At 39.4% G+C, this 13,878-nt stretch overlaps 1 protein-coding gene across 7 annotated transcripts in view; it reads left to right on the top strand.

Annotated features, from left to right (window-relative positions):
* The window catches only part of LOC139634681 (CUB and sushi domain-containing protein 3-like), a 334,573-nt gene that overhangs the window by 305,469 nt on the left and 15,226 nt on the right, over positions 1-13,878 (top strand). For 5 of the 7 annotated variants that reach the window (XM_071501310.1, XM_071501311.1, XM_071501313.1 and 2 more), the window contains 8 exons: positions 674-859; positions 1,635-1,820; positions 2,132-2,305; positions 6,875-7,057; positions 7,231-7,407; positions 9,055-9,234; positions 10,113-10,286; positions 10,499-10,672. In XM_071501310.1, coding sequence (XP_071357411.1) covers positions 674-859; positions 1,635-1,820; positions 2,132-2,305; positions 6,875-7,057; positions 7,231-7,407; positions 9,055-9,234; positions 10,113-10,286; positions 10,499-10,672 — 1,434 coding nt within the window. The remainder of the gene's footprint in view (positions 1-673; positions 860-1,634; positions 1,821-2,131; positions 2,306-6,874; positions 7,058-7,230; positions 7,408-9,054; positions 9,235-10,112; positions 10,287-10,498; positions 10,673-13,878) is intronic. The other 2 variants (XM_071501309.1, XM_071501308.1) reach the window with 1 other exon arrangement.

Here is a 13,878-nt window from a genome sequence, read left to right as displayed (position 1 = left end):
GCTCCAAATCTGTGTCTTTTCTAGACGGGGGACTACATGACCTCTGATTTTCAGGTCTGATTTACCTCATATGTTTTTGTGGCTTTCACGTCAAGAAGAAATGTTACTCAATTGAATATTTGCAATTAAATGAGAAAATTAGGCAATGGGTTATGAAAAGTCAAAACATTTAGAAAATAGACCTGCATCTAAATCATGTTAGTGGTCAGCTACAATTATGTGGCATCGGTTTCTGAAATAGCACTGCTGGATACGACTACAGAAACATTCACCTAGGACACAGAAACAACACGATCACAGCCATGTCTCGACTGACTCACTGTTTGGGTACAGCTCAACTATATATGATGAATGCCTTTGGAAAAACATTACTGTTGAAGAAATATCCTGTCAACACAGAAAAGACTTTTTGTGAGTCCAGCAATGACCAGTGTGCTCTGGAAAACTCTTCATCAGTGCTGCTATGTAGTGCAAGTTCTAGGTCAGGAAGTCACAAAGCATTGAGATAGATTAAAACATTGCTTGCAACTGTTTTCATGGAATTCATTATTAATATAAAAAAATAGAATGACACCACTCTTATTCATTTAAGCATCCTCATTTGTTATACATTATAAATGTAATAATAAATCTGTATCTAGGTTCACGTGTTATTCACATTTCTTCCCTATAGCGATCAGCTGTGGCCATCCAGGAAGTCCCATATATGGTCGTACAGTGGGAAATGGCTTCAACCTCAATGATGTGGTCAGCTTTGTTTGTAACCGGGGTTATGAAATGGAGGGGCCTGCACGTGCTCAGTGCCAGGCCAACCGCCAGTGGAGCCACCCGCCCCCAACGTGTAAAGGTGGGGAGAAAAGTTAAGTGTATTCACCCCTAACCTTATTTACCCCTAACTTTTAATACCACCGCAACACTTATCTTTATTTACACTTTCTGCCTTTCCTATAGCAACCATCCTTATTTACCCAAACCCTTGTCATTTCAACTCAGTTCTACCATCTCTTCCATCATAACCCTGAAACCTATTATAACCAAAACGAGATTAAAATTTAAAATTTCGTCTTAAAATGTTTTTGTTAATGTAATGAAGTTTTGAGATAGATTAAATACTCTACATCCCTCTAACCCTTTCCTGGCTCCAGCCTCAAGAATGGATTTTTTTTTTTGTTTTCAGTGAAACACAAATCTCGAGCCCTGATTGTTCTCTAACAATCACAGTAACAATGGTAACTTCGCTCATATGAGATTATGCACAAATTACCAGCTTTCTGCCCAGTTTACAGAATGAAGTGCCAATGGACTGAGTAAAATTAAAAATGCAGCGTAATGATAACTAGCCATTATACTCATGGGTGCTGGATCCAGGACACAGAAACCTGCCACCACCAATCATCACCTACGATTCACCATATTTATGTTATTTAATACCAGCCCTTGTCATTTCCTCCAGCTTCACTGCATACTCCCAATTATGCCCCATATTATTTTATAGAGCTCTAATCCCAGTGCAAAACACTGGGAATAGAAAGAGGGTGAAGAGAAATGACCCTCTCTGGTTCATGCCAAATAACACATACCTCTCTGTCTCTGTTTATTTGTGTGTGTCCATCTTTGTGTCTCTCTGTGTATAGTGGTCAATTGCTCTGATCCAGGCATCCCGGCCAACTCCATTAGGCAGAGTAAAATAGAGCATGGCAACTTCACCTTTGGCACAGTGGTTTTCTATGACTGTAACCCAGGGTATTACCTCTTTGGGTCACCTGTACTGACCTGTCAACCTACTGGACAATGGGACAAGCCTCTTCCCGAATGTATAGGTTAGTGTGATCCTTCTTTCTGCTTTGTTAACCTTACAGTCTATGGAACAGACAACAGTGGACTTGGTGGCTATCTAGAATAAATTAGAAATACTCCGACATTTTTTTTTTTATTAACTGCCATGCGTTATTTTTATTTTTTCTGTCCTGTATTTTTCTTTATATCCCTTAATCTTACAGGTATTTTGTTGTTTCTTAATCTGTGTCTTTAGATCTTGACAGCGGTCATTGCAGATCTTCTTGCAAAGCTGTGTTGGGTTGAAATGAGCTGTCTATCCTTTCCTCATTTCTCTCTCTCTCTGGGTCTCCAGTTGTAGATTGTGGTCATCCAGGCTCTCCCCCTAACGGTGTGCTGAGCGGAGATAAGTTTACATTTGGTTCAACAGTTCGGTACTCCTGCCTGGGTGGTAGACAGCTGAAAGGAGAATCATCCAGGACTTGTCAGCTCAATGGGATGTGGAGTGCCCCTATGCCCTTCTGCTCTGGTAACCATCTTAGCCTCTATTGAATATACAGACTTTAAAGTCCATGCTATCAAAAGAAGCAATAGATAGATAGGAGTTGCAGATGAAAGGCGAGACATCTTAAAACATGTAGACTCAACGGAGTGTGCAGCATTTCATGCCTTTAAATCCTACAGGCATATTTTCTTAACTCTTTTACACTCGGTCAGAGGGATAATGAGAGGGATGGATGGACAGATAGAGGGCAGGGTCACTGCATGAAAAGAGAATATATCAGTATCTGTCTGTTAAAAGAGCTGTGGAGCATAACCTCCCCCTAAAGACACACATGCACCACAGACCTGGACCTTTAACCATGTGCAGTTCTGTTTTAGTAAGAGACACTTTTTTTCAAGCCTTTTCTTAACATATTGTAAGTCAGTTTAACAGTGTTTTTGGTTAAAAAACCTCCCAAACTTCTGTTTTTTAACCTCTCAAGGAATAAAAAGACAGATGTACAATACATATTAACACATTTAAAAACTTAAATAGATACGTATAGAGTGGGAACCGCTTATCATGACCACAGTTACAGTGATCTACTGCTTATATGGATCAAAAAGCTTGGGACAGAATCATTTATATACAAATGCTGTTTACATAATTTGCTTATAGTAATCAAGCGCAGTGTTCATTTTGGATCTTTTCATTTAACAACATATGGAAAAATCATTTAAAACTGTTGTAGCCTACTACTGCAAGCTGTCATGTGCTTCTAACTTATTTGTACAAGGACTGCAACACTGTGAAAGGACTGTCACTGCCTGCTCTCCCAATATAAGTCCACTGTGTGTGAGTTCCCAGTCTCCCAGCAGCAGGTGTGTTACATATGTTACATGAATGAATTACAATGCTTTCACCCTGACCATTCAGACCAGGCTTGGAGCAGGAGAATATTCAGTTTACTAATCATCCACTCATACTGGATGGTTTCCACTGAATGTACTATGCATTTTCACTAGCATTAGCTGTATTGTCTGTGTGGTGAGTATTTTTTAAGAGAATATTGTGTACTTTAGATGCCCCACTGTCATTGCTTTGTAAAATGCTTTACACAAGCTTATTTCCTACGTGCTGGATTTACTGTATGTGCATATCTCAACACTTATTGAGCCAGCTTCTCTCCAGACAGAAAGCCACCTTACCTTCCATGATGTATAAACAAATGTTATATGGTTCTCAGTCGGCTGGGGGCATGATTATTGCCCTTCAGAATGAGAGGCTCCCAGCTGCCACTTATATAACAAACTGACTGGAAACACATTACAGATGATTTGACTAAGAATACATTGTTATTTACAGCAATTGCCCAGGGGAGACGCAGGGTGAGAGAGGGTAATAGTGTAAGAAGCAGTGATTCATGCTTTTTACCTGGGAGGTCTGTGCCAGACTTGCAGAAATAAAGGTTCAGCCTATGGTTGCAGTGCTAGCTCCACAATTATGCTCCATGACTATTGATGAGCAAATGGTGTTTCTGATGTGATATGGGTTACCCCACTGGCATTTTAATAGTCATTAATATACTCTATATATTTTAACCAACTAGGTTAATGTGACTACCCCTGAAGTCTTAAATCAAATTTCTCCCATGTTTCTTTATTGAGAAATGTTTGTTTTGACATATTTGTTTTTAATTAAGTTTTGAGATGTGAGTGAGTCAGATTTAAGGAGAATGAGGATTTGGAATTTGACATGTTTTTCAGTGTATTTAAATGCACTGAGCCTTTGCCTACTTGAGATCTTACCCCCCAAAAATGTGGATTCAAAAGCAAAAACATTCAAGAATCAGTTTTTTTCATGATAAATAAATCAAAAAATAAACAAGATAAATAAACCATGCCTTGTATTGACAAACATCTTGCATATTTATTTATCAGGCCTAAGACCTATGACCTTCATTTCCAACCATGTTTTAAAAATTGTCTACAAAGCTTTGAAAGCAAAATGTTCAAGTCCTGTGTCAATGTATTTGTCTGCAATAAGAAACCTGAAAGACGACAGCCACAAAGACTGGAAACAGCAAGCATTGGTCCCACAGAGGAAAGCTCCACTCACCTGCACCTCTAAAACTCACCAACAAAGATGTACAGTATATCTCATTTATTTAAGCTGTAAAAGAGACAAAGTGTAAATACAACAAGAGATTAACAGGCAAATAGCAGGGACTTCACAAAAGAAATTACATTTTTACACTTAGACATTTGTGCAGATTTAACAAATGATATAATATGTTAATAAGTGACCTTTAAAGGTGCCGGTCGGTGGATTTTTTATCTTTGGAAGGAGCCACGTTAGTTTTTAACCGGGTGCTGTGGTAAGTGAATAACTGTATTACCTAAAATGTCAAAGTATTACCTTAATCTTTAGTTACAAGCGGAGTGGCTGCTGCTTAAAAAAACATTTCATAAGAGACTCTATCATGTTGAAACTGTTTCATTAGTCTTCCCACACCTCCCTACTCAACTTCCTACAGTCAGTCCTTGGATCAGACAAGTGAGAATGTTATCCCCGAGTCATTTTTCTCATCCAGTTTTATGAGAACATCTGCAGGCCAGGGCAAAGCAGCTTCAGCTCAGTAACATATGAATTTATACTAGCCAGACTACAGCCAAATCTTTCTATCAGATAGATGCTACTCTGGGTGTGTGTGTGTGTGTGTGTGTGTGTGTGTGTGTGTGTGTGTGGGTGTGTGTGTGTGTGTGTGTGTGTGTGTGTGTGTGTGTGTGCGCGCGCGCGCGCGTGCGCGTGCACGCACGCACGTGTGAGGGGGTGTGTGCATGTGTGCGAGCACACACAGATGAATGTGTGTGTCCGATTAGTGGTTGTTCCAAAGTCACCTGAGGGAAACGACACAGATTAGTTTTCACAACACTTTGTCCCACGGAAACGTACACACACACATGCACACATTTTCATGCACACACACACACACACACACAGTCTTGCACCAGTAACATCAGGTAGATTGATTGTGCACCCTGTTGAGACCTGATACACCTGAAGCTACATGGTGTCTTTGGATCTGTGCATGTGAGAGTGTGAGCCTCCTCTGGGAGATGTATAGATGGTAATGTAGTGTCTCTGAAGGTGTGTGTGTGTGTGTGTACTTGTATTTGCTACATAGTAAGGACCAAAAAAAGTATTTTACTAACAGAGTGAGGACATTTTGGGAAAGTGAGGACATCATGGCCGGTCCTCACTTTTTGAGACACCTTCAAATCACATTTTGAGGGTTAAGACTTGGTTTTAGCGTTATGGTTAGAATTAGGTTTAGGTTAAGGTCAGGGTTAGGCACTCAGTTGTGATGGTTAAGGTTAGGGTAAGGGGCTAGGGAATGCATTATGTCAGAGTGTCCTCACAAAGATAGAAGTACAAGTGTGTGTGTGTGTGTGTGTGTGTGTGTGTGTGTGTGTGTGTGTGTGTGTGTGTGTGTGCACCCTGACTGATGTGTTTTCGATCTGTTCTCATATTCTGAAAGAAAAACCATTTGTCTTGTTATTGATAATATCCTCACATTTTGAGCTTTTAAAAGACAAAAAACAATGACACAATTTGGTAAAGAATTATTTATTTACATCTGAGAAACACTGTCTGAAATCCTGAGGCATTACAAAAGATGTTAAGTCATTTGTGTTGTGTCTGTGTATGTGTAAGCTCAATTTAGCAACAAGCCTCTAGATATTTGCAGTATAGTACAAACAGAGCCAATGTGAAATTAGGTTATTTGTCAAAAGTATGATAAAAAAATCACAAAACCATTGCAGATACATTTGGGAAAATCTTAAGGTAGTTCTTCATCACACAATGTATTTGTTGCCCACCTTGAATTAATGGTCAATCAGGGATGTGAATGGTGTTAGTAAATTTGAAATGACCGTAAAAAATGGTAAAGGTTTACAGACATTAATTATATGCACGCATAAGCCAGTGCAAATTTTAGACCATTAGCAAAATAGGCAATCGAGATCAGAAATGTTTGGGTAGCAATATATTGCTACGAGCCTGTGCGTTTGGGGTGACAGTGTACGCGTTTGTGTGTGAAAATGTGTGTGTGCTCCCACAAGTGTGTTCTGGCTGTCAGGCAGAATTTGCTGACCAGGCGGCTCTACAAGGGCAGAGTGAGGATCACACTCACACACACTGCCACCCACCTACCATGCACACACTTAAACACATACATGGCACACACACATACACTCTTAAGGCAAGCATGTGCCCCTTGTCACCTGCATATGTACCACTATTTGTAAGCAACCATAAGTGCCATAGGAATGTAGTATATATTAAACATGGAAGCAAATATTCACGTCACACCGCTGGGTTCACTCAACGATGCCGGTTTGATATATGAGTAATAAATTACAATTCTTGTTAGATCATTTTTTTAAAAATTGTTTTCCATTTTCCCTCTTCTGGATTTTAGTTTGATCAATTAAAAGTCATTTCAAAGTTTGAAGTTCACTGTGTCTTTGTAGAAGAGGCAGCTGGTTTGAGATGATTCTAGTTTTGAAGTCAGGACCTAAGTCTGTCCTCTTGTTTCTGTCTCTGTAGGTGACACAGCTGGCTCCTGTGGTGATCCAGGCATTCCCTCTCATGGGTCGCGGGAACAAACGGATTTTAGAATCCGTTCCAAGGTGTACTTCAGCTGCTCAGAGGGCTATGATTTGATTGGTTCTGCTGAGAGGATGTGCTTCCCTAATGGGACCTGGTCTGGCACTCAGCCCTTCTGTAAACGTAGGAAGATACTTAATACTACCTAATTTCAACTTATCCAAACCCAGGACCTTAACGATGACCCAGTTATAGATGTACTGCACAGTCTCTTAAAACAAATATAGTCATAGAGCTGAAACTCATTGAAATGCACAAGGCTTTCGCGTGCTCATTCTCTCCTTTTTTTCCCCCAGCTGTCCAGTGTGGTAACCCTGGCACTCCCAGTAATGGCAGAGTATTTCGTTTGGATGGAACAACATTTTCTCACTCTGTCATCTACTCCTGCATGGATGGCTACCTGCTCACTGGCGCCACCACAAGGCTATGTCAGGCCAATGGGGCATGGTCAGGAGTACAACCCAACTGTACCAGTAAGTTACCTGCTGTATACTGAAAGATAGCTGAAAGATTGATACATTTATTTATAGATTATTTAACAAAATCTGATGCGCCACAAGTAAATGCATTTCTCTGCAATACATTTTTGTTGTAGCCTTATTGCTTTCAGTGTGAACTCATGCGATGACTTGGGAGCTGAAGAGCATACTGTCAGCTTTATGTAGCACTTGCTATATACAATCAGTATTAAATCCTTGCTTTGCAGGTATGTAAGCCATAAACATCATGAAACTCTGATGTGTGATTGTATGGTTTCCTTTCCAGCCTTTTGCGACCCTATTTTATGCCCTGTTTTAAATTATTAGGTGACAGCATGTCTGAGTAATGAAATCAGCCTCAAATCTTCATCCTCCTGCTCTGGACTTTATTGAGTGACATGAATAACCTTGATTGTTGTTTAGCTAATTTGCTTTTTGAACTCTGTGAGAAAATTCCAAAGAGTAAATTACCATAAAATATTATGGTCTGTTCCTATATGAAATGTGACCAAAGCTGTGGTTGGAACAAATGTTAATCAGTGCTATGTGTTACTCTGACTAAAAAAATCAGCTTGTTTGCGTGACTGTAAAGAAAAATACAACAGCTACCAGTGAAATATAGCACGAACAATTTACATACATTCATGACAAAGTGACATTTCAACATTATGTCCCAAGGTGAATTTCACCTGTCCTGGGACCTCATAGGAAGTGAGACTTTTAATTGGATTTAAATGTTTTCCAATTGTCAGAGACATTTCTGATTTTAAGGCACTGTGCAAAGAAATAAGCTTTAAAATATCCAACAGTACAGGACAAAGAGACAGAATTGCTGAGAAACCAAAATTCTTAAGAATGATGTCCTGGAAAGAAAAAAGTTTATTAGAACCCCCAACTTAAAGGAAATGGCTTTTACAGTAGATTACACTACATCTATTAACAGGCATGACAGTATCTGGGGTGGCTTTAAAAGCATTTAAACTGCCTATTAGACTATGAAGGACAGTGCTTTTTAAGTACACTCAGGGGAATCCTAACGCTCCTTAAAGGAGTCCCAGGACAACGTCAGCCATTTTGATATCACTGTTGTTTCATTCATCAGAAGTGCAGCGCATAAAAGAACACCAAGAGATCATATAGGTCGATAACAGATTTACTATCCGCTGCGATCTCCACAAATGAAGCTTATATATTATGGATAAAGTACTACAGATAATTATTAGTAAAATGTTACTGCCAAAATAGCAGTAACTAAGTTTTTCAAAGTTTCATGACTGACATTTCGACTCAGTGTCCATATGCAGTTCTAGTAAGGTCATCTTCCATATCACAGCAACTTTGGGATTCCTGAGACAAAATCTTCTCACAGTTATAAACTTAATCTTGACCCTTGCCATTCTGAAGTTTATTTATCATATGGTCCTCTTTCTGGTCACATTTTGAAAAACAATTAACAAAAACCCATCCATTTCTTTATGTCCTCATCATTTGAATTACCTATATAAAAGAACATACATGCAGCAGTAAAAAGTAAATTAAAATTTCAAATATCTTGTGCCATAGCATGAGCATGATCTAAGCAGTAATCTTAATCTTCACTTCATCTCCTCCATTCCAATCCTATCCAACTTTTCTCCATAGTGATAAACTGCGGGGATGTAGGTGTGCCAGCTAACGGCCTTCGCTATGGAGAGGACTTCACAATTGGTCAGAATGTTTCCTTCCAGTGCCAACCTGGATACAGAATGGAGGAGGATGGGTCACCTGTGAGGACATGCACCCAAAATGGGACGTGGAGTGGGAATATGCCCATATGTACAGGTAACTGAATTATCAAAGCAGCCAACTCGAAACAACTCTTACGCTATGTTGTTGTAACCCTCACATTGAGCGTTCATATATTAAATGTCTATAAGTTCAGGTGGATTTGATTAAGAAGTACAATTTTATGTTGTCATGTTTCTTTAGTAATGCAGAGCTACCATAAACTGTATTAAAAAACCGCCACTAACACTACGTGCATTATTTCCATGTTTGCAGGTAGTACAGTACAGCTACTGTAATCACAAGTGAAGTCTAAATCCAACTTAAACCCATATGTTGCCCTAGCTTCTGTATGTAGAGACTGACACAGCAGATTCTGCTCACACAGTCAGTTCCTTTGTGAGGAAAAACAATAAATACAAACAAATCACATCATACTGCCTGAGTGCCATGTAACAGCTTGTTAGTGCTGTCATTAGTTTAAACTCAGCTGTATATATTACTGGATTTGATTGAAAGTCTTCCTACACAAGAGAATCTCTCAACTATTTGCAGTAGTAAATTTCATAGCACTAAAATTATAAAGTGAGGGGCGGCCCGATAGCGGAGTGGTTAGGGCACGTACCACATGAGCTGATGCTCTTAGCAGACGAGTGCCGGTTCAACTCCCGACCGGCCCGACTCTTTCCCATGTGTCATTCCCCCTCTCTCTGCCCCCTTTCCTGTCACTCTCTACTGTCCTGTCAAATAAAGGCAAAAATGCCCCAAAAAGTTTCTTTAAGATTATAAAGTGATATTACAATCAGTATTTGAAATCCCCCTCAGAACAGATGTGAGTAATGAAGGATGTTAGCTGCATTACCTGCAGCTGCTAAAAACACAATGTGTCCTTTTTTTTCTCACTCTCTTTCCCAACCCCTTTATCTCCATCCCAGCGGTGACCTGCCCAGCTCCGCCCTCCATCAGTAATGGGGTACTGCAGGGCAGTGACTTTGAATGGGGCAGCAGCGTGAGTTACAGTTGCTCACCCGGATATGAGCTCTCATTCCCTGCTGTCCTGACCTGTGTGGCCAACGGCACCTGGAGCGGCATGCTGCCACAGTGCTTACGTAAGCACACATATCAACACATGCAGCACATATGCACTTAACCAGGCTAAGCACACATGTTGCCTGTTATTGTTCTTTATCAAACATCAATTACAGTTTGAAGCAGAAATCTAAATTTGTCCTTGAGCTACCCAAAGAAAGGGAGTGCTTGTCAATATTGTTAGCACAGCATACTGATATGGGATTGTGTGTGCCTGTGTGTGTATTTGCAGCCAAGTTTTGCGGTGACCCAGGTACTCCAGTCGGTGGTTTCAGAGAGGGACGAAGTTTCATCTATCAATCAGAAGTGTCCTTCAGCTGTGCTCCACCTCTCATTCTGGTTGGCACAGCAACCAGACTTTGTGAAAGTGACGGTGCCTGGAGTGGGACGCAGCCACGCTGTATCGGTAATTTTATTCATTTATATTCACTTGTCGACCAGACAAAACAGGGAGGCCATTATACAAACGAAAAGTATTATCCAATTCCTTTGTCCCTACTGGTCATGCAGTTTGTATTAATCTACTAGAAAATCTGATCATGGTACACTGTATTATTTTCTAATACTGTATAATTTTCAAATTATTTTCTATATTATTCATATTCATGTGAGATCTCATGTTGAAAATGACTTTGGGTCTCAGTAGAGCAGAGTGTTGTTGGAAGTTTATGAATACTGATACCAAAACTATGCTTTTTGGATTATTTTGAGAAATAAGAACATGATTTTTCGACAAAACTATTTTTCATTCAACAAAAGAGGTCAAAGTTTCACAATGTTTAATATTGTCTAAAAACAAGCAGCCACACAAGAATTTTTAATCTGATGACAGAATAAGTAAACAGCTTTTGGTACTGAAGAGTTACCAATATGCAGAGCTACAGCTAAATTTTGGTCAGCACCAAAAAAGTATTGAGATTCAATATTGAGGCCCATTGGTCTTAGTCAAAGTATTTCTGGATAAATCCACAAGTTAAGAAAGTTCCCCAGTATTATGTTTTTCTACTAACTCTCCAACTCAGCTTTTAACGTGCACCAAAAATTGATTAAAGATTTTACTGATTATTTTTTAAAAGTTCCTGACTTTATCATCAATCATCACCCCCACATGAGCTGGAGCACAGCCTGGTATCCTCAGGCAGGGGAGTCTTACCCACTTCAAAGTCTGGGTTTAAAATTAAAAGGCGGTGATGGTTGGTCACTAGAGCCCCCAGACCTTTGAATGAGACTTCTCAGGAGGTAAAATAAGTATCTTCTTTTAAATAACATATCAAAACAGAGTATTACAGACTTGCTTTTAATGTTGTCCCAGTACTGTATGTAGGTTTTCTTTTGATTAATATTATTTTTTGTTTGTTTTTAATGTGTTTTCTTTCCTGACAGAATATTTGTGTGGGTTTGTAACCTATGAAACACATTATTTTGTTAATGCTAGCTCACCGGGGAGCCTGGACTGGTGTCTGATAATTCCCCTGCCTAATGATCGTGGCAATTAATGACCCATCATTATGGAGTTGACAGCCACATTTCAGTTTACTCAGGGGTTTGCTGTGTAGACCAGCTACTGTTCTGTCAAAGTTAAAGTTACAGAGACTTATTGGAATAATAATGAACAGTGACTGGAGGCTCATCTGGAGACAGTCTTGTTAATGAAAAGGCAGTCTTAGGAGGACAAGCCTTAAAGGATTCCTCTGATACGAGTGAAAATATCATATCCAGATTGACAACTCTCCCTTATAAAACTGCTGCTTTTTTCACTGTAAGAAAGAAACAGTTTCAGTGTCACCTAATTATTCTAATGTTGTGTGTGTAATTGAAGATTACAGCCCTGAAAATTACAACCTTGTGTGTCTTTAGTTTTAGCTTTAACTAATTTAGGGAATGCTGAGTGTTAAGTTGGTTTTACTGTTACCCTGGATGCCCACTGGATATGGCTGTGTCACTTTCCACTTGCATGATGGCTCACTTTCTATTCCAGCTCCCACTAAAAGCATTTCAGTGGCCATTTGCAAGGAGAGCTTACACACAGATCACAGATGATGGCAGCGTGCCATTTCACAAATGATTGTCTCTAACAAATTGCCAACATTGTAAGTCTTACAGGGTTTTGGATGCTCATGCAAGAGACACATTTATGGTGTTTTTTTGTGAAATGTGCAAATATTCATGCAAGAGGAACTTGCATGCTTGCTCATGTTAAAAAATTGCATCTTCTACACTCACCAAGCACTTTATTAGGAACACTTTCTTTACACCAATACTGGGTAGGGCCTCCCTTTGCTTTCTTTTCAAAGCAGCCTCAGCTCTTTGTGTTTCTTGGAGTCCACAAGATGTTGGTAACTTCCTTCGAGATTCTGTTCCATGTTGACACGATTGCATCACATCATTTCCGCAGATTTGTCACCTGCACATTCTTGCTGCCAATCTCCTGTTCTACCACATCCCAAAGGTGTTTTACTGGATTCAGATTGTGACTTTTGCTTTGTGACATGATGCATTATCATGTGGGAGAAGCCATTATAAGATGGTAAATTAAGGCCATAAAGGGATGCACATGGTCAGCAACAATACTCAAATAGGCTGTGGGATTTTAACAATGATTGATTTGTGTTAAGTGGCCCCAAGTGTGCCAAGAGAACACTCCCCACACCATTACACCACCACCACCAGCATGGACTGTTGACACAATGCTGGTTGTGTATATGTATATTTAAATAAAGGCTGTAGAGCTAAATATTCAGAAATTTCATAAAGCTATTGCGATAATTTCCTTCTTTGAGGGTATAGAACAATATGAAAAACTGAACAACATAAAAATAATATATGAAAACGGAATTCCTTGCCCCTGAGCGGAAGGTTGTATACACTAGCAAATGTGTGACACGTTATGACAATTGTCTAAGTTGTAAAACAGTTAGAATTAGATGAGTTATGTTTGAAAACTGATCTAAAAAGCAGGGATCTTATGTTGGAAGCCCTTTTAGAAATTACAGAAAAAGTGCTTGCTCATAAGCAAGACTACACCAGAATACACTGTACCTTACAGCATTTAGTGAAAAGCTTCTTGAAACAGCAATCTACATCCAACTTCAAACAAGCTGCTGCTATTGGGGGATTAAGAAGAAAATGAGAAGGGATATTCAGCACACATTACAAATGGTCCCACTGGGTCAATTCAGCACCACATGTGATGTTTCGAGCACCACTTCACATGTCTGATTCAGAGCAGGTGCTTAAACAGCAGGTATGGTGATGAATTGTAATAAATGAGAGCTTTTGTAATGAGAACAGACACTTGACTCTTTGTTCCTTCATAGCACTAGATTAAGGCAAGCATCCAGTACTTCTACAGCTGCTATAAAGTCAAGCCTTCCTTGTGAAATAGATTATCTAAAATAGAGGGTACCCTCTGAAATGTTACTTCATTGATGTAAAGACTTAATCTATATCTACTGAGAGGGAAGTAGTTATAGTGTGAGAAGGGGAATCTTTCAGTTTTGTATCGTGATTGGTTTTTTTTTTAAGACTGATGCTGCAAAACACACACAAACCTACACACATACATAAAGTGACTCAGTGCTGCTATGCTTTTTTCTGTGATGGAAGTGAAGT

Source organism: Trachinotus anak, unplaced genomic scaffold, assembly GCF_046630095.1.
Source record: "Trachinotus anak isolate AG129_WGS33_773 ecotype Australia unplaced genomic scaffold, CSIRO_AGI_Tana_v1 ptg000016l, whole genome shotgun sequence".
In the NCBI taxonomy this organism is placed as follows: domain Eukaryota; kingdom Metazoa; phylum Chordata; class Actinopteri; order Carangiformes; family Carangidae; genus Trachinotus; species Trachinotus anak.
The sequence above is the reverse complement of the archived record's forward strand: the minus strand, read 5'-3'. Positions and strand labels throughout refer to the sequence as shown.